We start from the raw sequence: 26,257 nt of genomic DNA, 5'->3' as shown, positions 1-26,257 counted from the left end.
TTGACAAGCCTTTTTGTAGATATACGGGATAGTTTGACATTTCTGCCAGTGGGGGTGAATATTCTATTATTCCCAAGGTGAATGCGTTAGTCAAAAAAAAGTCAAATCCTTTTGTTTGCACTTTTATTATCACCGTATTTTTTCTTGTTCATACACCCAATGCAAAATATAGCAACCCCAGGTTGTACACATTGAAACTTCTCGTGGTCGGCTAGCTAGCGCAACGTAACAAAAGAGGGCGGACGAAAATATAAATACCATCAGTACTAATCTAACTTTACTGGAATATTGAAATCTGACAAATATGTACAATATCACAATGAGTGTGAATGCGCTTACCATACACACGTAGTGTTACAAATGGTGTAGAAATTACCCAAAACGTTACACCCATGTTAAAACAAGTGATTATAAGCAAAGAATATTTGTAAAGTTGTTCAGGAAAAAGAAAAAAAAAATACTTAGAAGTCGCCCACATCTGATCTCTTGTCCCTAAACTTGCTTCTGGCTTTGGTCCGAGCTTTGAAGGCGGCCGAGTTGTGAAGATGCTGTGAAAAGGGAAGCCATTTTTTTATTTCAACATTTGGTCCGGCTGCGATCAAACAGCAATTTTGTGGCTTACCCTCTCAAAGCGGGAGATTTTCATGGCCTTTATCGTGGCCGAGTCGACCAGCACTGGGGGCCCGAGTTGGAACACGTCTCGGATGAATTCGTTGGCCTGCGAGGGTGGACCGGCGGGTTTCGATTTATGACGGCGTGACATCACGGCGGCGACAAACAAACACACCTGCAAGTGGTAGTTCATTCCCGAGCCCACAAACTCCCTGAAGGCGTCGTACATCCTCTTCCTGAGCCAGCTGTCGATGGTCATGCGTTCTGTCCCGAAGCGAATGCTCTCCGACTGGAAGTCGCCCTCCTGGAAAAGACCAAGATTAGACTCTCGACGTCATGCGAGGCTCAAGCGTCGGGGTTCAGACTCACCTCGACGGCTTTGAGCACGTCCCGGAACACGGAGCGCTGCTTTTTTTTGTCCGTCTTGGCGCGATGCTTGTTGCAGTCGGTGGCCAGCGCGCTCAGTTTGTCACACAGCTCGTCCCAGCCGTCAAATTCAAACTCCTAGAAGACATTTGAGGTTCTGGTTGATATTTTGAAAAAAATGAAATAGGTCAAAGTGTATTAAATGTGCGCTCTCAATGTTACTCTCCATAAGAGAGGTTCCGCAGGGTCCTATCTTAGGGCCCCCCTCTTTTTTGCCATTTATATTAATGACTTAGCAAATTTGTATTTCTATGACATTGTTATCTCTGCACAAAGTTTTTGTTCCAACTGTAAACATCTCTGCCATTTTGAAAGCATTCAGCACAAGCCGCTCACAGGGTCCAAATCTCTGGCCAGCTCGAAAAGCAGCGCGATGGTCTCTCCTGCGGCGATCCTCATGTTGACGTCGTCGCTCTCCAGCAACCTCGGAAGCTTGGGCAGATGTCTGAACAACAAACGTGGGGAATTATTCTCAATTTGTTCCCGTCTTGAGTGCCGTCATGACGTACTTGTGCAAGATGTCTTTGAGCTGGCTGCCGGTGCAGATGGTGAGGAGCAAGGCCCAGGACAGAAGAGCGTTGGTGTGAAGCTGGCTGACGGGAGCGCTGATGGAGGCGCACGTGCCGTCCGCCCTGGCGTAGGAGCGGCTGAAGAGGTTCTCGAAGCATTCCATGGTGGCGCACACGTCCTTGAGAACGCAAGAGGACGAGGTCAACGGTGTGATGTCACTTCTATCAAATCAATCAACTTACCAAAACGTCATCTTCGGCAACCAACGTACAGAGGCCCAAACTTGTCGCCACCTAAAACAAGAGCTTCATTTGAGTTTCTTTTCCAAAAGTTCCTTCACAGCGATAAGAAGAGCCACCGACCGCCTGTCTGCCTTGCATGTTTGCCGAGCCGTCGGCCAGGATGTTCTTGAAAATAGGCTTGAGCGTCTTAAACACTTCCTCGCTCTCGATGCCAGAGCCCAGCTGGATGCACAGCAGGCAAGCCAACGACGCCGCAGCCCGCTGCTCTTCACCTTTCCCTGACAACAGCGACCCGTTAAACTTCACCCCGATGTTTGCATCTTCCATTCCGGACCGCCTTACCTTTCTTCAGACTGCGTTCGATGCTATCGGTGATGGTCATCCTTTGCTCGGAGATGAACTCGTACAAGATGCGCGTGGCCATTGCCGTCTTGAGCCCGTCCAGCGCCCCCCGTCTGGTCTTAGCGCTGAAGAAACACCAAACGTTAACCGTGGCTCATCCTTTCAACGCGACAACTCCATTACCTCTTGTCCACTGTGCTGTCGATGAACCCCTTGAGCTTGTACTGGAAATCCTCTTGGGCTGCATCCTCGCTGGCCTCGCCACCTTAGAAAATAACCCAGCCTTAGTACTCTTAACACAATGATTAATATTTCACGCTCACCTTCATCAGCCACACTGGTGACATCGCTGAAGCTGCTGCAATGACTGAGCGTCTCAACGGAGGCGTCCTCGTCGCTGAAAGGCTGCACGTTTCCATGCTGCACCCCTGAAGAAGAAAAAGAACTACAGTACGTCTGCTGCAACTTCTTACATAATATTGGCACAGCACAGGTACCTGCGCAAACACTACATTTATCTAATCTGTTCCCCCGTATGTTGCTGGTTTGCTGATTATACAACATGCCCGGGGTCAGTCCGGTTTATTTTAAAAGCTGTTCAAACAGTTTTGGGTCATAAATGCATTGACGGGGCAAGAGCGCAAATGATTTACTGGACATTCCAGAATATATGTTAAAAGATGCAAGAAGCGTGATGTTGGGACTTTAGCACACGTCGGCCATTTGAGTGCAAGTGTTGACGTGTACTGAACAGCTGATCTATGGAGGGGAGAAGCCAGCACCGCCTTTAACACGCCCAAAACAACCAGCAAATAATGTCCGCATTCAGTCCCGACACAACAACAGGGCCTAAACGCCTTTAAACTGCAGAAATAATCCAAAGCATTTAAAAGAATGCAACTCCAAGACATATGATTACTCTTTATTGAAGAAATAAAATCGGAACATTTAACTACGGTACAAAACTAACTGATGCTTAGCTAACGGATGTTGACAAAATGCTGCAAAAAAAAAAAAGGAAAACTCAAAGTTTAACCCTGGCTGGATAAATACACCCGGGCTTTAAAATATTATAAATGTTAAAACGATCAAACATTAACCCACGTCGTGTGTTCGCACGTTTTTACTGCTTTGTGTTAGCTGCTAAAATAGCCGCAAAATAGAGTTGGACGAATACGACTCCATGTTTGTAGTCCGCGCGAGAGACACGTTCAACGCAAGTCAATGCCCGGGCGCCCCCACAAAAACTACAACTCTCATCGCGCAACGCTAGGCCAAAACAAGGCCCGATTTCCTCACCTCTGCTGCTCTTCTTCTTGGCCTTTCGCATTTTCTTTGCTTTCAAAATCTTCAGTTTTTGATCAAAAATCAGCCAATACACGACCAGCTTTTATTGTGTTGTCTAGCAAAATGAAAGTAACCCCGCGGCACCGTGAAGAAAAGGCAATTGAAAGCGATCTGGGAGGTACACTGTTGTCCAAGACGATACATTTTCCTCTCATACACACCAGTGCTGCGCTGATCACGCGACACCACCAGTTTTTACCGGCAAGGCTGACCAATCGGGGGACAGGATCACAGTCGCGTGTGCGCACGCGTGACGTATTTGTGCGCACTTTGTGGGCGTCTCGTACAACGCTCACGTTGTAACTACAGTTGCATTTGCATACTCTTGAAAACGTGCACACATTTGACTTTATCTTTTTAGAGGCGGTGCAGTGTAAAGTAATACAGGAGATTATGTCTATGCAAGTGTGGGTCACACCCAAAAAGTATAATCGGTGAATTAATCACTTTACGTGTCACTAACAAGGCCTGCATGATTGCATTTAATTGTTACAGTGATTCAAATGAACTGCTTGATTACATCAGACACATTTTAAAGGAGGCTGCAAGAGGACTCTCCAAAACTGTCTATGGCACACTAGGGGGAGCCATTCTGTTTGAAATTCAAATCGCTTTGCCTCACAGCCCAGCTCCAGTTGCAAAGGAGCAAGTGAAATTCCCACAGATAGGTTTCTGTGATGCATTATTTAATTTCACTATGCTCACTGGTTAATAAACAGGCACTGCAACCAGGCTGGATTGCAAAAGTAGGATTTATGCGTGCGGTCTTAAGAAAGTGTGGTCTGTTTATCTGAAGTTTTAGGAAGTGAAGGAGATGTGAGTGGATAATCACCTGCCACAAGAAAGAGGCAACACAGAGAAGCCCAGTGTGTCGGCCGCTCGGCATGCCGTGCACGTCGCATGGGTGGGCACGGGCCCCGACCAACTTGATGCCAAAGGAATACCGATGATGGCACCGAGGTAGCGGAGTGAGATGGCGGCGTGAGGCGCTTTGGCCGACAGCCCACGATAGATCGAAAAAAACGTGAATATTAATCGCCACGCTCCGTCGTTTTTAAATAATGTATCTGGCGAGGCCCCCGCGGCTGCATCGGTTGTCAGGGAAGGAATATTGAGGCCTAAAGGCCGACGCATGTTGAATTGAAGTGACTCACTTGTTCCATTTTATAACCATGAGCAATCATTTAAAACATCACTACGCATGATTGTTACAAATTGACGAAGAAGCAAAGTCTGCCATCTAGTGCTGAGCGCTGTTATTACAACTCAACATCTCTCTTCTAGATCAGGCGACTCTCTGTTAGCGGTTATGCTTATGCTAACACAATATGAGAGGTATGCAGGCAAGTCTGCCCATATTAGAGTTAATTGATATTTCTGCGTCGCCACGGCAACAACGGTGATGACAAGTCATTGTGTTATTCTGTGAGCCAGGAGTTGCTATTTCAATTCTTATAATTGTTCTGATGGGCTTTCTTTCTACTAATTTGTATGATTTCATATTTTATCTACCCACCTCTTCATCTTTTAAGGGTGACGGAGGCCCTTGTCAGCAAAACGCCCTTTCTCCTGATTGGCGACATGGATTTTAATTGATCAAAGCAAGCCGAGGGAGTCGAGCGGCGGGGGAGCGAGGGAGAAAGAAAGGTCGGTCAAAAAGTCCCGACTCGCTCTACCTTTTCATGTCTGACTTCAAACCTCATCACACTCCCGTTTTTTTGAATAGAGACGCTATTTGCCCGCGTGGCTTTCCAAATCGTACGCTCGTCAATTTCTCGTCGAAAAATCTGCATCGAGAGCTTTTTTTCTCGCTTATCTGGAGCTTGTGAAAAATCCATTAAGCCACCTTTGAGGTGCGCCCAAAAAAACCCCCGATAAGATATTGTCAAGCATCCATCCGATTAACTAGATTAAACACACATTGCTGATTATTTGCCACCTCATTACCTGCAAATATCAAACAAACCCTTTTTAATTGTCTCTTTCCCGTTGCGGGAATCCATTTTGCCCACTTCCAAAGACAGATGGGTTTCCAATCCGTCGTGAGCCATGCTACCAGACAGCTGGTTCTGTTCCATTTCCTTCCAAAAAAAGCACCCAAAAAAAGTCCTTTTTCTATTCAAGGGATGTCCTCTACCCCCCCGTCCTCTTTTGTGGCCGATAAATTGTGTTCGCAGGTCCTCACAGCCAAATTGAACTTGTATTTGAATGTGACCCTTTCAACCTCGTGTTCAAGTAAATGTCGAAAAATAAATTGTATGTCTGTGGAGTGGAGACGAGGCTTTTTTTTTTTTGTGTGAGCTTATAAGGACGGCTTCTGTGCACTACAGCTGCATTTAACATACAGAAGAAGGCCAGTGTGAGGACGGGGCGGCACAGTGCGATGATTGTTCCGTCACAGGGTGGAAGGCTGCGTTTTACACAACGCAGCTTTTTATTTATTTTTATTTTTTGCAAAGCTCGCCACTTTGGCAGCGGCATGGCCGATCCTCTCGTCGCAAATCATGTCGCGTCCGAGCGGCGGCGTGCTAATGTTTGAGGACGTGTGGCTAAAAAAAGAAGATGGCGCACAGACAATGTGGCTCCAAGTTTAATGGTGTGGCAGATCCCACGACTTTTTAGGGCAGCATCAGCAAAACGGATGTTGTAACTAATTTCAACTCTTTCTGACATTAGAAAGGAATAGGGAGGTCTGCGCCGCTGTGGGAGAGCTCACAGCTAAATTCAATCCAAACTCTGCCAAATCATCACAAAATCCAGCATTGTCTTCCAAAAATAGAACCCTTTTGATTATTTCGCTACTTGATGAGCAGATAACCAAATCGGCTCTCCAAATGATGCAACATAGTTTTAAATGTGTGTGTGTGCTTGGCACAGAAAATCGCAGGGACACCAATAAGTAGACCTTGTTGGAGTTGCCTGGCAACCCTCTAGGCCACAAAGAGGGGGAAGTTTGGCACTGATTAATATCTTACGTAAACACGGCTTGCATAATAGAAAGTGCATGAATACAGCCAGGTAATATATTTGCCACACTCCAACCCGGCCATACTATATTCCGCTCACTCCGATGCACCCCGCTTTCGTCCGTGGTGATATTTTGGCTGCAATAGGTCAGCACCCACTGAGCTCCACGGGGGGTGCAGCCCACTGAAGCCACAGGAACCTCCTGTGAACCTGCAGCGAGGCACGCTGGGCGGGGGGGGGGGATTCCACACTCTTGAATTTACCTGTTGCACTCCGAGTGTTTGAAATAAAGCATGCTAAAATCATATATGATGCAAAAACAAAGAATTAGCCAATCAGAATTCAGTACAAAGTGAATAGAGGAATAAGTTGTAAATCAGCAACTGTGAATTATTATTATGATTAGAATATATTATCACTGATTGAAAAAGACACAAAGGACGATTAATACTTTTTTTTTTTTTTTTGACTGCACCAAAATATAACCCATCAAGTCAACCCCCAACCTGTCTTCAGAGGATTCCATCAGAATTCTTCACCCCCCCCCCCCCCCGTCACATGATTCCATGCAGCTAATGTATGCAGACAGATCAAAGATCCACGCGTACGTGAAGCTGCTAACCGTCTTCAAAAGCGCCCGGCGGGCACAGGGCGTTGCCAAGGCCAAACAACTCCAAATATCGCTCCCTCCCATCTTTCACAGTATAGCCGTTCATCTGTGCTCAAATCTGGATACTGCCAGGAAAAAAAAACACACACACACACGTTCTGGTTGAGTTTCAAATCACTCGGCCTGACATTTGCCAGATTTTTCTTTTTTCCAGCATGGAAATCTGTTTGTTTGTCTTGTCTGGCCGTTGCGGCAAATCAGCAATCCATCCGTCAGTGACATAATCCCGCTCCTCCTTTTTCGTCTCTTCCTCCTTCCACCCGATTCAGTCTTTGCATTTTTTAAATTTTTTATGCGGAGTGAAACTTTCATATTATTGAATTACTATCCTTAGTATAAGGCAGTTTAAGCGTAACCATGTCTGCCACCTAGTGGTGAATGCTGATATTACAACATACAATTACATTTCATTATTATTATTTTGATTGTATTTTAAATGTTTTTATTAACTCAACCGCATCCCGTTGACTTGTCGAACCAGAGCGACGCGCGTCATCATCGACGCAATATAACGACCAAGCTAATCGCATAAGGAAGGAAATCACAGATTGGGATCACCAGCCGGATTTCATTAAGCCAACTTGGCTTATCTGTCCGTCAAACCGAATGAAATATTACACCGTGGGTTGTTTCAAATATTTCGGGCCGCTCATCTTGAGAAATAAATGCCTCTCTGACAGTGTCATGATAATTATGTGTTTCAGGGAAAGGCCTGAAAAGATCCACTCACGCCAGCAGCGGCCTGGAGGCGAGGGTGCGAGCGGCACCAACACCCACCGGGCCGAGGTGCCGATGGAAAAGCCCGGGCAGATAAAGAGCAAGTGTGTCATTCGGGCCCTTGGCCACTCACTGTGATTTTTGCACCTATGAGTAAGACGCGTGACTAAAACCAAGAAACAAAACTTTGCTTGTCTGCTCGCTGCTCACGACACTCAGCTTAAAAAAAAAAAAGGAACCGCATGATTCAGTGTTTCCTTCTTTATTTAGATACACTTTAGTCCATTTATACCAAAGATCAATCTGGCATTGGGGAATCGCTGATCCAAAAGTATTGTATTTTCCCATGCACACTTGACTTTTGCCATCACTTTAAATCCAACACTGTAATGCGTTTTTATATCAACTGAGATATGTCAAAATTAATCGATTCATCGACAACAAGTAAATAAAGTACAATAAAAAATAAATAAAATAAGATAATCGATTCTAAGAATAGTGATAACCTTAGATATAAAATCCATTCATTGTCTAGGAGATTGAAAAAAAATAATCGTGTAATATTGACTCCACCCAAAAAAAAAAAAAATCGTTTCGCTCTACGGCTCCGGTGTAGAAATTGGACATGATGCGTTGAACGTGATCTTGCAAAGTCATTTATGAATGCCATCTGTCATACACTTGCGGGCACAATCGGGGTTTTTTTTCGGGGCGGGGGGGGGGGGGGGGGGGTCCAGGTGGTGTAAAACTATAATTTTGCAGCCACAGAGTGCGACAGCACGGAGTGTGTGAGTCATAAAAACACACTCAATCTGGAGCAGCATGTCACCAAGCAAACCTTAGAGAAAAAAAAAGAGGCTTTTGCTTTTTATGACTTTTTAAGTGGTAACATGACACAAGTGAAAGCGCTTGACCGGTCCAGTTGCAGTTTTTCATTAGCCCATTTTGTGACATCAACGCTCAGCAAACCGCAAATCGCCTCAGTTGTTCCTGTTTCTTAGAAGTCCAATAAAAATCCCCTCGGCGGTGCCGCGAGGTGACAAAAAATACATTTCGAATCATCTTTTTGATGCACAAACACGTGAGGCGGAAATCTTTTTAGATGTTTGAATCGCTCAAAGGCTTAACGAGGAATGCACATAATCCGACGTGAGCTTCTGCTCTCACATGTCCGTGGCCATCGTAACTTACCCTAAGTGGGGCACCGTTTTAGAGGGAAGTCCAGAACGTGTCCATTATGAAGATTTTATTTTTTTCCCTCCATGTTTATATCTGGAGACCTGCTGCTTTTGTAAGTGAGGATGTTGCCTGCTGCGTCCAAGCTGTGGGATGTTTTTTTTCGACCCACACTTCCTGCTTTGTGGCAAATCTTTTTGTTTTTTTAAATCAATAGTTGTTATGTAAATAAAAACAAAGCCGTGTAGGAATAATATTTTGTTCTTATTCAAACAGATGATCACATGATGTGCTATGTTTCCTTTATGAACAGAAGGAGTCCCTCAAGGTACAATCTTGAGTACCCTTTCGTATTTTTATTGCTATAACCGCACGGCAGGGGAAAAGTCTTTTTAAATCATACAATGTTTTCCCTCTTATTTCTCAGGAGTAGCAAGTCCCACTTCTGTTTTCACGTTTCGCTTTCTTTCCCCTTCGTTGCACTGCCATTATGTTGACAACACGTTGATTCGCAGTCGCAAAACATCACTTGGCGCTTGCTGGAAACGAGATCACCTCTCTGGTCCTCCACGGGATGAATCTGCGGGCTTTTTTTCTTTTACTGTGCTACCCCCCCCCCCCCTCTTGAGCTTATGATTTATTCATATGCGGAGTAGAACATTCTACAATTCAACAATTTACCCCCACAACTCCAATCAGAATGACCGAAGCGAGGCAGCATGTACTGTACTACTAATCCCATTCAGTCTGGTTTCTTTTAATTAAAAATGCCCACTGGAATCTTTTTTTGTGCAAGACTGTAAAAGACAGTCGGGTGACAACCAAGCCGTGATGCTCCCAGCATGCGAGAGCTCTTTTTTTTTTTTTCCATTCATAATTCACCAATGAAACGACAAACTAGACGTATAAATGGACATGATAAGCGCTAATGGGACGGAGCGACATGTTTGACACTTTGAAAGCATCATTAATGTGCACAGCAGAAGGAATGAGCTTCAGAACACGGTTCAAATTTTTTTTTGTACTCAAACTGTGAGCCAACAGATGATGAGAACCCGAGAGTGTGTGTGTATTTGAGTGGAATTGGGTGTATTAAGGAGTGAGGACACAGCCTGCTCATAAAAATTGTGTGACATTTGGTGCACATGCACTCACCCACATAGAGGCACGCACATGTGCAAACTCACTTCCTTATGCACACACACACACTGAGCCGCCTTTTCATTTGGGCTATGCAACCTTCTCCACTTTTTAGCTTCCTTCATAGACACTCATCCATTTTTCATGCATCGGTTGTCCCACTTCAAGCTGTGTGCTTGCGGGCGCGTGTGTGTGTGTGTTCATGGTCTTGGTCAAGGTCATGTTATGCACCTCGAGCAAGAAATGAGATGTGTAGCGGTACACAAGTACACTGTCAAAATATAAATAAAAACAAAGTGAGCACAACTTTTGTTGTCTTTTTTTGAGCACACAACTTTTTTTTTAAGTTTAATGCATAATATATTATCAATTTGTGCTTACATTTATTTTTCTTTCTTTCTTTCTTTCTTTCTTTCTTTCTTTCTTTCTTTCTTTCTTTCTTTCTTTCTTTCTTTCTTTCTTTCTTTCTTTCTTTCTTTCTTTCTTTCTTTCTTTCTTTCTAATTAAATGTGACATGATGGGAAGACCGCTTCCTAACCACATTGACGTCACCGGATGCTACTACAACACCCACAATGCAACGCGGTCCTTTCTGGCTGTGTTGGTCGTGCAGGAGCGTTCAAATACACCTCGGACATTTGTGTATTAAACCGTTTAAAACCTTAACTTTTACCTTGAACGTAAATGAAACTATTTTGAGGTCATTCCAGATAATAATAGTAAAATAAAGTTTGAATTACAATGTCGTTCGCGTTGAATGCCTAGTATTGTATAATTACGGAAAACGTATCACGCTTTGAAAAACACCATAAAGTTCGAACATCCGCGTTATTGACTCACCACTAGTTATTATATCCACAAATTTAACCTTAAATAGATAAATGAGTCCAAATGAAATCAGAGTCACCACGTCAGATTCAACTGTCAAATCACGTCCGCGTAGTAGCTAGATTTCCGATGATACCTGAATGCACCACACTCCGTACCTCGACCAGCTGCGGCTGCCGTGGCAGCGGCGCATTCTCGCCTTGCAAATCCAAACAATGACTCCGACTACGGAGCGGAGGAAAGCACGCCAGTAGAATGCATCTGATGGCGCCGCTATTTGCACGTCAAACTTGAACGCACCCGCCGGAAATATGTGGATACCTACGGAGCAGGAAAAATACGGCGTCGGTAAGTTTATTGCATTTTGTGTTGTTGAATGACAAAGTGCAATACGAGCGCTGCGTTGACTGACGCGGTGATGTTTTGCATTTGATTGTTTATTATGAGGGGATGTTTTTGTTGTTTTTCTCCCCCGACAAACAATGGAAAGCATCCGATCTAATGATGAGAGGTTGACTGCCACATTGCAAAGCACAGTGTTGTCGCTGTGACCCCCCCCCCCCCCTCCTCCTCCTCACACCCCCGCCCCCCACGGGTTGCTAAATGAACAGCATCTTAAATATTTGTCTCTTTTATTCATTGACTCACTTGTGTGCAGATTTACTTTCAAGGAAGAAGCACAGATTCTCATTAAGATGCGAGCATCCTTGACTGCATTGTTTCAGGTTGTGATTCAAATACTCAAGTGAGACAAACAAGCCTACACAAACCAAATGTAGGAAGCTGGAAGGGGGGGGGGGGTAACACAGTCTTTTATTCCTGCTTGTGTGGTGTGAATTCCTATTTGCTACCCCCTCCACCCCCTCCTCCTGCTCCGCCTCTTCCTCACAATGACATGATCATTGAGATGTGAGCGTGTTAAAGGTCTCATAATAACATTCCCTTGAGATATAAATCTGCAGTGTGGGAGTGATGCTTCCTAAAATTCCCCATAATCAATTTCTGTTTTGTTTTTTTTGCCTCCTCCATCCTGTCCTGCCTCTGCACTTTGAGGCTACCTTACCACCGTGACCTAAAATCAACTAGTACAGTCAACGTTCTGGACTTCTCCCCCTAACTTCCTATTCCTGGCGCCAAAAAGAAAAAAAAAAAAACGGTCCACAGATCCTCCATCCAGTCTGTAGGATCCACATTTTAATTGCAGACTATCCAATTTCAAAGTCCACTTGGGCTGGATTAGAGGGAGGATATTCATATTTAAGGCTGGGTAGTCACCATTGTCCCCCTCAATCTGCCGTTAATTGGATTAAAAGTACTCCATCCCTTCTGCCTGAATAAATGCAATTTCATTTTTGAAACATTCTTTGCTAGCAGAACATCTTTTCTTTTTTTGTATGGGTCCCCTTTTTCTGTTTGAGGAAGGAACCGGTGTTTTCCTGTTGTGAAACACCAAAAACACGTCTGAAGATGTGTTGGCATCTCGGATGACTTCAGGGCATCAATGCGGGTAGGTGACGAGGTCGTACAGAACCTTTCAAAGTTGAGTTTCGAGATTGGATCAAATATGAAAACACGTATCTCCTCCATAAGTCACTCAAGTCACATTATGCCGCCAGACAGACTCCGCCTCCTCTCCTCATTAAGACCTTTTGTTAGAACCAATCAAGCGTATCATTGCTCATCACAAGCGCATAATTAAACAATTTTAACGAGCTGGCGTGCGTCAAAAGTCTGCGTGCGTTATGAACGATGATTTATAAGCTACGTCGGAATCTCCAAACGGAACAAGAGCCTTCTCGGATTATTGCTTGTTTGTCGCCGGAGGCCTAGCTGGGAAGGAGACCCCGCCCCCCCCCCTCCTCCTCCCATGGGGGGATGTCACTGTGGGTGCTGGCGCGTGTCAAGGGCGGGTTTATTGTCAAGGGGCACCCGCTCTGCCCCAACCCCCCCCTCCCTTGGACTCCACAGGGGGTTTAGCAGGTTGTTCCCATTCCACCATTCTCGCCACAATCCCGTAATGCAGCAAAACCCCAAAGCGAGGTATGGATAGAATTTTGGGGGGAGGTGAAGTGTGTTGAGGTGAAGCCTAGCAGCTTTTAATTGCTTCCCCGCCTGCCGCCTCATCTCCATCTGCAAAGATGGCGCCCCTTCGCCAACGTCAACATGGGACATGTCGGCGGCCCGCCCCCCCACTCCCTCTTGTGAGTTGAACAGATGTTGAAGACAATGGATTAGGAAAAAAATAAATCCCATAATAAAAATAAATAAATAAAGTAAATAAAAATAAATAAATAAATACATCCTATAATTGTTGTGTTCAACTACAGCCGTCCTTTTTTTTTTTTGTGCAGACACACTGGATAATAATTGAAAGGCATTGTTACGCAAAGATGAGAAAATGCCCTTGCCGGTTCGTTGTTCAATTTATCCACGCTCTGTTTATTTCGCCCTACAATTGATGTGAACGCTTACTTGCATCTGTCAACACAAAGATGTAAGGAAGAAGGAGATGAATGGAATGCGAGGAATGAGGTTCCCCTCCTTGCCACTTCTCGCTAGCTTATCCCATTGTTGGCGGTGACACAGACAAGCCCACATGCAACATTAGGCCACAGCTATGCATAATGTTATGACAGGCCACCGGAGGGAGGGGGGGGGGGGCTGACACGGGCTTTCCTGCTGCTTTTCCACTCCAGTGGCATCCATATTTTATATATGAGTCCTGGATTCATTTTTTTGGAGAATAATCATGAAATTTGGCAAGGACATTTCCAAAACGTCCCGCTGTGGTGCTACTTCTCGATATCAATGTGTGAACTGGAGGTTAATGGGATGTGTTAGTTAGTGGAAAATGGGCCAAATGGGGAAATATGATTGGTGTGAAGTTTTCATACAAAAAAAAACAACAATTGGGGTGCCTGCCGATGCCAATCACTGTGATTGGCAGGTGAGAGGCGCCGGGAGACACTTGTTTTTCCTCCTCATTCATTGTATAAAAAAAAATGATTGCACACGTTGGCGTGGTGTCAGTTCTCCGTTCCCTGCGGCTGTAATCCCGCCCGGCCCGTATTGACCATAAAGGAAGTGTACATCGATTAATGTGTGTGTGTGTGTGTGTGTGTGACCCAGTGTAATCGTAATGACCTCAAGGCTTCCATTTCCCCATACTGCTGGTTTTAGTCAAAGCTTTTTTTTGCTCAGCTGCTCAAGTTACTTAAGTCAACGTGGGGGATTCATCATTAATATTCTCGTAAAAAAGGGAGAGATGTGATCATGTAATATGGAGAGCTAATACAAGTGTCCGAGCTAGCTGGGAGCAGTTAGTTCAAACAAAACAAATGTACTTGTCATTTATTATATTATATTATATGAAATAAATATATATATTTTTAATTTTATTTATTTTATTTTTTTCAATTATAAGATATATTATTTTATATTATATTATATGAAATAAATAAATAAATATATGTATTTTTAATTTTATTTATTTATTTTCAATTATAAGGTATGCAGAGATGTATGCAAAACTAACCCTAACTATGGTACCGCTAAATACTCAACCTGCTTTAGTGACCGTGACCTAAATGGTGCCAATAATGCCAATAGGAAACGGCATGAGCTCAGCGTGGAAGTTCAGTTTCACTCGCAAGCCCTCTCGTGCCGTTCAGGTCAGCGGGTTTGTCAGGATTAATTCCAAAGTAAGCCAGAAGGCCCGAAAGGTCTTTGGACTGATAGCGCTTAAGAAAGCTGCCGTTTGACCTTGACTTGTCTTTTCAACCCTTAATTCCGTCTTTGGTCGATGTTTTACTTCAAAGAGAAAAATTCCCAGCAAAAGCAAAAAGGGTTGGATGAATTTGGAAAAGAAATCCAAAACGTGCTTCCGTAGTCGAGCACGAAAAAGTCTTGTTTCCTCCTGCCCCATTTCCTGCCTGGGTCTTGCGTGTTCCAAGGTAGTACTAGCCTGACCCTTATCTCACACTCTGCCCCCCCCCCACCTTCTCAAGCCTCATCCTTCTTTATCTCGTACTCCTTCAAATCCATCCTCATCTGTCCCAGATATTCCAAAACGTGTTTGCTTGCGCATAATTTGTTTATTTGTAGCCCGCACACCATCGCATGCACAAGCCTCGGTGGATCTCACGTCTCGGAAATGATAAAGCACTACAGATGCTCGGCGGCGGCGGCTTAGGAGAGCATCTCCAACCCCGCGAGAGAATCTTTGGTGTGCCACTCTCAAATCTTACAAAACATGTTATGCTTTCTTTGGAGGCGGGTTTTACGCTGCAATGAGATTTGAAACGGCTGTAAACTGCTTTTTTTTTTTCTTTTACGCTTCTTCTGTCCCTTTTTTTTCTGTATACAAATGCTGTTAAATGAGATTAGCGATGGATGAAGCTTAGCTCCTTTTTTTTTTTCAGCTTTTGTTTAAGTCACAGTCCAAGGAGTTAAAATGACACACAAATATATATATAATATAATATAATATTATATATAGATAAAGGATTGCAAACAACTAATCGTCTAAATAAATCATTATGTTGAGTGCTACTGCTTTAATTGATCAGGTTGATTAAATCTCCTGTCGCGACCCACTTTGCCACACAGAGATAAAAAAAAATCTGGATTTTTTTTTCTTTTGTGCATCTTCATGTCTCCTGCTTAAAAGAATTTTTTACAAGCCTCATAACTAGCAATTATTATTTCCTCATTTATTTACATTTTGTTTGATATTATGTCAGTCCCGTGGCAATCTCACTCCCTTTTTTAAAAAATCCACTTTGGCTTGAAGTGACCCCCCCCCGCTCGCCACAAGCTTAACCTCACCGAGCGTCCACCTGGCGTCTTCATTTTTCCGACTTCAATCACTCCCCGGCCTCAGGGGTGGGAGTCCGAGGACCTCTAAGCGTCAAGTGTTGCTTCTAAAAGTAGCTGAAACATATCCCCTTTTGTGTGGGCGAGCGGAAACCACCGTGGGAGCCTTTTGTTTGACCACCGCATGGCGTACGGAGACTTGAGTATGGCAGAAAATATGACAATTGAAAAGGAACCTCCGCCATCCCTTGGTTTTTCCTACCCCCGATGAGGCCCCACGGCTATTCTTGCTAACAAGCAATTTGTGTTGAGAGCTGGCCCCAGATAATATACATACAAACGCGAGCATGGAAATACTCCAGCATGTGGCACTTAGCAAACGTCCACGTTTCACTGGGATTCATGGCCAGATTCTGTTTGACGACAGATGGCTTTGTTGATCAAGTGAGAGAGATCGGGTTGTGGGGGTTTCTCCCCCCCCCCCCCCCCCCCCAACCCGAGGGGGGGCTGGAAATGTAAAAATAGCTCTTCACTTAGAGTAATCTTCACGATTAACTCATTCACTGCCAATCCAGTTTGTTGTCGAATGAGTTAGGTGTCAAACCCAAGGCCCGGGGGCCAGATACGGTCCACCACATTGACTTTGTGTCATTACTAAAATTGCAAATAGTCTTCACTTTTATAAAATAATAGAGATATTGCAAGCAATTTGAATAACCTTTTGTCTTGTTAAAATATTTGAACAATATTTACGAGTCTCTGATCCCGCAACAAAAATTAATTTGACATGGATCAATAATGGAAATCTTTCGGCTACCTTTTTATTTGACGCATTAATGGCGTGTCAGTGGCTCCGTTTTGACCTTGATGCGGGCAAATCTCTGGATCAGCTTTCAGTCTTTCATGCTCACTTAAAGAGCAGGAAAAAAAAAGCAAGTCAGTGATTTGTGCTTCTTTGAAACTGGACTCCTTCCCTGGTGGACATTGTTCACACCTCAAGGGCTGGCTGCTTTCAAGCTATGCGGTGAAATGAGACCTATTTGTTTTTCTATCGCCCTTTGAAATGCTAAGATAAATGAACGGGATGGCCCGTTCTGGACCTTTTTGAGCCTTCTGCTCTGCCGTGCTGACCTAATGAGCGTGGAGAATCTATAAATAGTGACCCGCAAATGGATCATACCGCACCTCTTGTAGGATTAGCGCTCGGCATGCTCAAGGAATATACGGAAGGTTACATTTTTTTTTCCCGACTGCCTCGTTGGAGATCAACTGCGGTTATGGGAATGAATGATTGATTTGGATGAGTTTCCAGACATCATCAGTGATGATGGGCCCACCCGTAAGCTCCCCCGGGACCCTCATCTGGACTGTAGCCATAATCCTCTTTGCCCTAATGCACCAGTGACCTTAGCATCACCGTGGTCACCGAGGAATACAGATTCAGGGCCATAACGTGGCTAACGATTAGCCGGGTAGACTTCCGCTAAGATTCTGGAGTGCGTCTGTGGGAATTTCTGTTTGTCTGGGTCGGTATTGACAATCCACGAGTTTTGCATCATAGTATCCGGTACAAATCAACCAAGAACAAGGCCAGGAGAACGAGGAGACAATAATAGGACGGGCTGTCAACGGACAAAGTATTCTTCTTCTCAGCCGGGCGGCCATGTTTGTGTTTCTCCACAGCTCATTAGCGTGTTTTATACTTTCTTCCCTCCAGCGAGTGCCAGGCGTAGAATGGGCCCATAAATGAGGTTACCTTTTCTGCTTTGTACAACGGTGGGAGGAGAAAAACAAAGAGGAAATTAATCACTCCAGCCTTGCCCGTCCCTCCTCTTCATCTACATCTCCCTCCTGTAGATTTTTTTTTTTGGGAATACTTTTATTTAATCACCACCATCCACCGTCACTGACCTAAATGGCGAAACTGGGACGGTTTTGTTTTTCCCCCTCATCCTTACGTTGATTTTTGTCAACGTGACTATAGCCACTATATATCCAGGTCCAATTTAATCTACCGGATTTACCGGGGAATTGGGATTCAATTGAATCCGAGGTGCCTAACAGGAAGAAAGCCATTATGAATCCGTCTTACTCTCTAGTTTGGGCGATTTGATACATGTTCCACAATCCATAGGGATTCTACAAAGACTCTTTCCAATACCTCATTGTCTCTGATAATCATCCACACCAGACATGCCAGAAGTTCCTCGCCCCCCCCCGTGGAACAATCCTCCACCATCCACCGACAGAATCCTGGGTACAGTAAAATAGCCTGGACGACAGCTGAACCTTCTTTATCCTGCTGGAATGCCAGACGACGTGAAGGCCAGTGGTTCCCCTCGATAGGTTGACTAATCAGTCCAACCCTTCAGGGATTGAGTAGAACCTCCCTGTAAGTTTGTAGACTGAAAATAAAATCGGGAACTAAAGTACGGAGACATTTTCTCGTCCAACTGCACCGACACTGGTGATTGGAAATCTATTGTTGTGCACTTCTATTGATCTCCACTTCTTGCAGATGTTGGTAGCATTGGCAAGACAACAAACCGCAGAATCCAAGCCGCCAGGCTCCTTTTTATAGGAAAGAATGAGAAGCCGTGCCAGTGTAGACACAGCAGCCGCACACTGGCTCCTTCATTTTCCATATGTTGTGGCTCATGAAGAGGCCAACGCATATCACATGAAAACGTTTTATTTTTATTCCGAGGCTCGGGCTGGCTGGCTGAGTGATCCCGCCTCGCTCGCTCGTTCGCTCGTCCGTCTCCGCTGGCACTGTTTTGTCATCTGGCCATTGTTCTTGACGAGAAATAGCCCTAGTAAAGAACTCCGGCTATTGTTTTATTGTTGCCCGGGTCCACTCACGGAATCTTTGTCTTGGCTAATGAACTATTTTGGGAGGTTTCTGCGGTCTTTGCTTAATTACTTACTGGATAACATAAAAATCTGACCTTGTCACTAGACAATGGGTGTCCAACCTGAGGCTCGGGGGGCCAGATACGGCCCACCACATCATTTTATGTGGCCCCTGAAGACAAATTGTGCTTTTTTTTTTCAAAGTCAAAGTCAGCTTTATTGTCAATCCCTTCATATGTCAAGACACACAAAGAAACCGAAATTCCGTTTCCTCTATCCCACGGTGACGAGACATACAAGTAGACGACACAAAATAAAAACAAGAAGGCACAAACAATAAATAATAAATAAAAAATAATAAAGAAATACAGATATTGCTAGCAATTTTTTATTACCATTCATCTTTTGAAAGCTCCCCTGAAGAAGTTCTCAAGGGTGCGCTTTTTTTTCAAAAGTACAGAGAAGCTGACATTTGTGACTTTGTAGTTCTCGACTTCATGTTTGACATTGAGCGTCCTGCAAACTACCACTTTCCAATCCGCCCAAACTGGCCGACGGGCCTGGCCGATAATGAGGTCCGCTCCATTGGCTTGTACTTGTGAAGCACCTGCCATCTGTGTGTCCTTGAGTGGAGGCCCTGTTTTTGTCTTCAGTCAATCTGGCCGCGCTCCGAGGCTAGCGCCGTCTGTCAAGGCGAGCCCGCGCTTATCAATCGGGACTTCCTTCTGCGTCTCGGCCTCCCACGCCCAATCCGTGCGTTTCACATCGAGACCCGCATCCACTTCAATGGAGACCTCCAACACTGCAGTCTTTCATTGACTGTCTCAAAAACACACAATTATCCAGTCTGCCTCTCACTGAGGGCTTTGTTTTTATCTCGCTGAATGAAGGCTACTGGGCCAGGATGTAAAGCCAATGTGTGAGATAACGACGAGACAGAATTTGGGATTCGGATCCGCAGGGAGCAACGCTCAGCTGTTTGTGATGCTTCTCTCATCCGCCTCCCCTTTTTTGTCTTTGAGCTTGTTTGCGGCAAACTAGGCTAAATGAGACTCTCGGTGGTTGACGTGCCACATTTGACGAGACGTGCAATAAAAAATTTGGCGCTGGCCGTCTTCCTCTCATTTGCATTCCCAGCGACTTGTGTCTGTCTCGGTGGTTGCGCTCTACTGGAACTTGCGGCTTTGCGGCGTTTGTCTTTGACATCAAGCAAAAAAAGATGAAATTGTTTGGAGAAAGCGTTGCCAGTCTAAGTGATGATCACGCTAACTTGATCATGCTAACTCATGTTGCTATGGCCCGAAGCCATGGAAACTCGGCGAGACGGTAAAATATGCAGCCCTGTCAGATTTTGCGTGTGTCTCACAAAGCAAGGTCACACTCGGAGACGTGACGCCACTTTTGCGTGTTTATATTTGCATGCGGCATAATTTGTTTTAATGTGATTCAAGAGAGCCTGAAGTGCAGATGGAGGTCGCTGCCACCTACTTGCTAAAGAAAGTGGAGAGGCTTTTTTTCTGTCAGTCCGAATGCGCCGCCTACTTTTAACAGTTGGGTGGCAGAGCCAGGCAGATGTTTAGTCGCCTGCGTCTTTTTTTGCTTTCCTCTTTCGGGAAGGTGCGTAGGGGGGTCAGCCCGACCTGAGCCGGAAAACTGAAAATCTGCGGCGCCCCCGGAGAGGCGACAGATGCCGATGATGACCGAACATTAATCCAGACTCAATTATTGGATCACACTTCCTTTTTGGATGCTTCTCTTCATAAATGTGTGAAAGTGATGATGATGTCACGCTCTGGGGGGGATTAGGAATCTTAGCAAATTCGAACGGATGCTTTTAGCAAGCAGATTAACGTGATCCGGTTCACTGACCTATGTTCAGAGGAACAGGACCAATGGACCTGATAGAATATCGAATTCATTCTGCGTCCTGTAGAATATCTTAGCATGTGCAAGTGTTGCTATTTCCAAAAAGTAAGTAAGATTGCGCTTCTGCAGTGTGATTTGGTGGTTTGGTTAATCTTGCGGCGTTCGAGGCCTTCCTAGCGACGAGCAATAGCTCGCGCCTGACCTTTGGTAACCTTGTGGCGTCAGGCTAATTTGTTTGCGGGAGGCTGAGAAATGTGTTGAACACCACCGAATGCTTTTCTGGGACGCCACCATTTGTGCTAGCTTGTTAAGCTAGTGTAACATTGCCGCGACTGTTTTCCCAAACGGTTTCTGTCCAGATTTTTTATATCAAAACGACCTTAACTCATACAATCGCACTAAAAATGGTCTTCCTTGTGTTTTTGGAGAGTTTGTCATCCAACTTGCGTCGCTAACCGCAGTCCCAGACTTATAAGGCCATTACGGTCGCGGGATGTATTTAAAGTTTTTTTTTTTTTAAACTTCACCACAGAGTGCGAGATAAATGCGTAAGGGCCCTTTGATTTGGGAAACAGTGTTCACAGCGTTGGCCGAGACAAAGCATAGCTCAGCTAGTTTTGGTTTGAGTCGGAATGTTTCCATGTCACATCGGCGGACTAAAAGTACCCATCTGGTGGTTTGGCCGCTTTACATGTCAGGTCTGACCCAGTGAACATGCGCAACAGAAAGCAAAGATGATTGTTCTTACCATTCGATGTATTTCACTTCTGTTTGTTTGCACTTACAATATTGCGAAACAGCGGGGAAAGAAGTCCCGCTTCCTCTTTTTTGCTGTTTTGAGTGCGTCACGGCAAGTGTTTATAGGCGTGTTTCGTAATGCTCACACGTTCTGCATATTCCCAGTTGAATATTCATGAAGCGTGCATTTGGCAGCGATGCCGGCGAGGGGAGCGCCACCGGTTGCTGCGTTAGCAAATTAGCATATTAATGATATAAATGCTGTATAATGAACACGTGGGAGAGGATTACGCGCGTGAATCATTGTCACATCAGTCAGGGAGAAGAAGGAGTCAAGCTAAGGAGGTCAAAATGTCCCTTAAGATGAGTGGAATGTCTGTTTTTTTTTTTTAATACTCCTGAATTTAATCTAATCTGCCTGTAAAATATGATCAGGTACTCCTGCCTCCTTTAATCAGTCTACACGTTTTGAATGGGCTTTTTTTCCGCACTGCCGTTGCACGTCGGCTGCGTTTGTTCTTTTGAAGGAGCGACGAGCGAGCCCAATTTAATGTGCTTTGACAAGCCGGGGTTTCGAGTGGAAGCGGCAAACACCTGTTAGAGCCATCTGACGAGAGGCCTCGTCGGTCGGCCTCACCACTTCCTCTGCAGAGCGGCGGGAAGCACGAGAACCCCACCAAAATGCAAGCACAGCTGAAATATTCCGTCTCAGTTTTTTTTTCAAGGGTACTTGTGACGCTATCCTGATACTTATCCTAAAAAAACAAAAACAAAAGCCCTCCTTGCCAATAGTTGGCGCTACACCTTCGGACGATCACTCTAATTTTGTTCTGGAAGTAATTTAGGTAGTTAGGCATTCGTTTTTTGAAATGTTTGAGCTCAAACAGCCAAAGCACAAGCTAGCACGCAACACGTCTAAATATAAAGCTGCACACTCGGTACTGACGCTTGAGGTGTTGAGGCATTGACACCTACCTTGCATATTTAATGAGCTGAAAGATGTGACAGCAAACACTGAATTTGAATGACATGCATTCAATTTGCATCATTGAATTGTTCCGTTTTTTTTCTTTCATGTTTAGCAATTCTGTTCAGGACCTAGATGGGCCAATAGCATGGTAGCGATTCCTTTTTGTTCAAAGATGAGCTTATCTCCTCTGACAACCTTGACATGAAGCGCCAGTGTGACAGCATCATGGCTGGTGATGGAGATGAGCGTTGACATGTTCACCTTGCGCACACCCGTCTGACACACTGCATCTCTGTCACACCATTCACCCCGCCCCCTCCCTCCCTCCCGTCAGATTTTATTGAAAGACCAAAAATGTTCTGAGCTGCTTTGATTGTCTGTTTTCTGACTCAGGCAGGGAATCCAATCATAAAGAATGCACATATTGAATTTGTTGTTGTTGCTGTCCGCAGTGCTGGCCAGTTTCCGAGGCACCGTCCAGCACGGCCTCCCGTTGGAAATTGGCGACACGGTGCAGATCCTGGAAAAATGTGAAGGTTGGTATTCCCACGCCAAACATTAAGCGGACGCACGACCTTATCAATAACGACTCAATTGAAGCTGGGCCAAGATTTTTATTGTTCATTTTTTTTCATCACACATGCCCAAACCTCATAACAGCTCTTCTCATTTTAAGGACGGCGTCAAATCACACTGGCTGCTGTTTTCTTTCAAGGGAGCTAGCTGACTGCTTTTCCAGCCGTCCAGCCCACGCCGAGTCTGTTTTGCTCCCACGTACACAATTTGGCTGTCATTCCACTTGAGCTCCTCTTGTAATGATGGAAAATCTACTTTTGGGGATTATTAGGTGGTACATACATTCTGCAAGCCATCGAGCGCAATGCAACTTTACAAACCAGATTTCCTGTTCAGGTTTCGGTCGTGCGGTTGTCAGGTTAACCGAGCCAATTCTACCCTTTCGACTTGTACTCACTTTCTCTTCCTGTTTGTACACGGAGACAGACAGGCAGTCAGTCAGAGGAATGTGGCCTTGCACACACACATCCCTAGGAAGTTGACAATAGCCCAGCCAATGGAAGACTTTGCCCAGAAGGCAAAAGCAGCGGCGAGATCATCAACAGCGAGGATGCTGAGTGACAAGCGGCGTGACAGTTACAGAGGCGGGCTAATGGCTTTGCCTCACGTCGCCGCCGACACTTCAAAACACTGCAAAAGTGTTGACGCCGACACGCACCGGCGGTGTGATTTTGTCTTTGAACAGCACTCGCTGCGTTTTTCCACAACGTTGATCCAGATCTTGAAATAGTCAGCTGTCGCTTCCAGATGTGTTGCCGTCTCGATAGGCGTGTTCATCTCTAACGGCAGCGGTGAAAGGAAAATGACATCACTCACTTAACAAGCCTGCAAAATCTTGCTCCCTTTAAAAAAATATACAGAATATTGACATTATATTTACCACACATGCTGTGCCATGTTGCGGGAAACGATGTGATGTCTCGATGGTATGATGAAAATAACCCAATGGCGCTTGCTTTCTGCAGGCTGGTACCGAGGATTCATCTTGAAGAATCCAAATGTCAAGGTAGATAGCCTTTGGAGAGCTATTCATGTCATTTTATTTTATTTTATTTTATTTTATTTTATTTTATTTTATTTTATTTTATTTTATTTTTTTAATTTAATTTAATTTAATTTAATTTAATTTAATTTAATTTAATTTAATTTAATTTAATTTAATTTTGGATTCTACAAAATCTGGCTAGCATTTGGCTACGCTAGCCCGAACGCTAACCCTGATGTTTGTCGTGGGCCCCCAGGGAATCTTCCCAACCAGTTACATCCACCTGAAGAATGCCCACGTCAAGAATAAAGGCCAATTCGAGACCGTCATCCCCGTGGAGGACTCGGTCATCACCGAGATGACTTCGACGCTGCGCGACTGGGGGGCCATGTGGAAACAGCTCTATGTGGTACCGATTCCTTTCCAGCCTTTTGCTTTTTGCTTCTTTGTTCATTTCAATCACCAAAAGCCATTTTCATTTGTCGTATTGTGACCCGTGAAGTTATCTGGGCCGCTGATGAATCCTTACACATCAGACATTTGAGGCTGAAAAGCAGCAGGACGCCCAAGCTAATTTGCACAAATCCTTTCAAAGTTTGGATTCAGTCTCCGGCTCACATGAAAGTTTCATAATTTGCGCCAGATTGTTTGAGCGTTCTCGCTTCTTCCCTCAGAAGAACGAGGGGGATTTGTTCCACCGGCTGTGGCACGTGATGAATGAAATCTTGGACCTGAGGAGGCAGGTTCTGGTGGGCCACCTCACCCACGACCGCATGCGGGACGTCAAGCAGCACATCACGGCCCGCTTGGACTGGGGCAACGAGTGAGTTCCGAGACACTTGCTCTGCCTTTTCTGTGTTTTTCTTGGCACGTTAACTCCTCGGTGTGCACTCTGTCTTCCACCTGTCTTTTTGTTTTTTTCAATCGCCCTCCCCTCAGTGCCACACCGGCGCTAAATAAATGATTAATCACTCTCTTTGGATCCTTCACTCTATATTTAGTGACATCCCGTCTGAGTCTTTCTGGGACATTTGAAAATAAAGGCTAAGAAGCTCTTGTTTTTTTTCTTCTTCAGACAACTGGGTTTGGACCTGGTCCCTAGACAGGAGTTCAGCATGGTGGACCCTGATGAAATCAGTGTGACGGAACTCTACAAACTGGTGAGTGCTTTTCCTTGAGACGTGCCCATTGCACTCCAAAAAGTTCTCTTGAACCTGCTCAAATTGTGTGCAAACAGAAAAAAAATTGGAAAACGATATTAGCGTTTAGCAGGAATGTGGACATTTATGGCTAATATTAGCATTTAGCGGGACGTACAGTCAAATCCGTGTATGTTTTGTCAAAGCCGGAGCTTTATAGATTTGGAAATGTACACTTACCTGCTCCCTTGCTTCCCCTTCACATCTTCTGAGAGCGCTGTTACCATGACAACCACACCTCTCTGATACACTGTCGGGAAAATTGTAGCTCACACACATACACACACACAAAGTGAGATGACTTTCCTCTCACGGGGGGTAATTGAAGCACTTACTCCATCTGTTTCATTTTTGTTGTTGCAAACAAAAGCAAACGCAGCAGGATCGCCAGTTTTCTTCGCCCCACGTTGGGCGCCACATGTCAAATCCGCACTTATTTTAACATAAGCAACCCGAGTTTCCGTTCAAAGGGTTAAGACTCTCCCGGGTCCCCGGGAACTCTAACCTCGCGTAATGGGGAGATGCAAAATGAGCTCTTTTAACCCATTGGTAGCATCATGGCTACGAATGATGAGCGATCACAGACGCGATTTGGGCTTCTTTTAATTTTTTCATTCAGTCAACCTTTATTTATACAGTAAAGGCCATTGAGGACAGATTCTCCATGTTGATTTTTGAGAATGAAAGCGTGTCCTCGACCGATTCATAATTCCGTATTTAAGCACAAGTGTCATTTGTTAAACACAGCAAAATGTGATTGGCTGCTGTGGAGATTGTTCCTTCAATCGGATTAACTCTGTTTGATTTGCTCTCATCCTGTATTTGAGGATTTTCAGCTTATAGATTTAGCTTTTTGTTACCCTCAACAAATCCATTCCTTTGTATACGTCAATATTTTTTATTCGACGCCTGTCTCCAAAATGGATTGCATTTTCCCCTCATTTCACTTTTTGCGCCGCAGATGGAGCATCGGCATCGCAAGAAGGAGACGCCGACGCCCGCCAGCACGCATCACTTGTTCGTCCACGTTAAGAGTCTGATGAGTGCCAATTTGGGGGAGGAGCTTGAGGTCTTCTTCCACATATATGACGGGCGAGAGAACCGACCGCTCAGGTATTCACCAAAGTGGCTGAATGTCAATCGCCACAAATTAGCATCCAGCGCTAGTCCGCTAAACCCTTTTTTATATCTCTTTCTTTATTCTTTAAGGAATAATTACAATTCTTGAAGGCCTCTCAGGCCTTTTTTTTTCCTGTCATACACTGAAAAAATAATCAG

At 44.7% G+C, this 26,257-nt stretch overlaps 2 protein-coding genes and 1 long non-coding RNA gene across 7 annotated transcripts in view; 2 read left to right on the top strand and 1 right to left on the bottom strand.

Annotated features, from left to right (window-relative positions):
• Window positions 1-106: 106 nt before the first annotated feature.
• ifrd1 (interferon-related developmental regulator 1) lies at window positions 107-3,665 on the bottom strand. Its single transcript, XM_037243419.1, has 12 exons — window positions 3,432-3,665; window positions 2,456-2,560; window positions 2,316-2,397; window positions 2,133-2,257; window positions 1,911-2,068; window positions 1,791-1,841; window positions 1,548-1,726; window positions 1,375-1,483; window positions 982-1,116; window positions 788-916; window positions 623-718; window positions 107-548 (listed from the first exon to the last, which is right to left on the bottom strand). The coding sequence occupies exons 1-12, from the start codon at window positions 3,460-3,462 to the stop codon at window positions 462-464; spliced, it is 1,287 nt and encodes a 428-aa protein (XP_037099314.1). The 5' UTR covers window positions 3,463-3,665; the 3' UTR covers window positions 107-461.
• A 1,129-nt stretch (window positions 3,666-4,794) lies between these two features.
• Window positions 4,795-8,670, top strand: LOC119117326. Its single transcript, XR_005096492.1, has 2 exons — window positions 4,795-5,126; window positions 7,821-8,670. It is a non-coding gene; the product is annotated as an uncharacterized LOC119117326 (long non-coding RNA).
• A 2,462-nt stretch (window positions 8,671-11,132) lies between these two features.
• dock4b (dedicator of cytokinesis 4b) overlaps window positions 11,133-26,257 on the top strand; it is a 42,719-nt gene continuing 27,594 nt past the window's right edge. For 4 of the 5 annotated variants that reach the window (XM_037243200.1, XM_037243199.1, XM_037243201.1 and 1 more), the window contains exons 1-7: window positions 11,133-11,325; window positions 22,672-22,755; window positions 23,761-23,801; window positions 24,037-24,189; window positions 24,455-24,603; window positions 24,856-24,940; window positions 25,941-26,092. In XM_037243200.1, coding sequence (XP_037099095.1) covers window positions 11,289-11,325; window positions 22,672-22,755; window positions 23,761-23,801; window positions 24,037-24,189; window positions 24,455-24,603; window positions 24,856-24,940; window positions 25,941-26,092 — 701 coding nt within the window. In that variant the 5' untranslated portion in view covers window positions 11,133-11,288. The remainder of the gene's footprint in view (window positions 11,326-22,671; window positions 22,756-23,760; window positions 23,802-24,036; window positions 24,190-24,454; window positions 24,604-24,855; window positions 24,941-25,940; window positions 26,093-26,257) is intronic. The other variant, XM_037243198.1, reaches the window with a different exon arrangement.

This window comes from Syngnathus acus, chromosome 23, assembly GCF_901709675.1.
Source record: "Syngnathus acus chromosome 23, fSynAcu1.2, whole genome shotgun sequence".
Taxonomy (NCBI): domain Eukaryota; kingdom Metazoa; phylum Chordata; class Actinopteri; order Syngnathiformes; family Syngnathidae; genus Syngnathus; species Syngnathus acus.
This window is presented reverse-complemented; position numbering and strand designations above follow the sequence as displayed.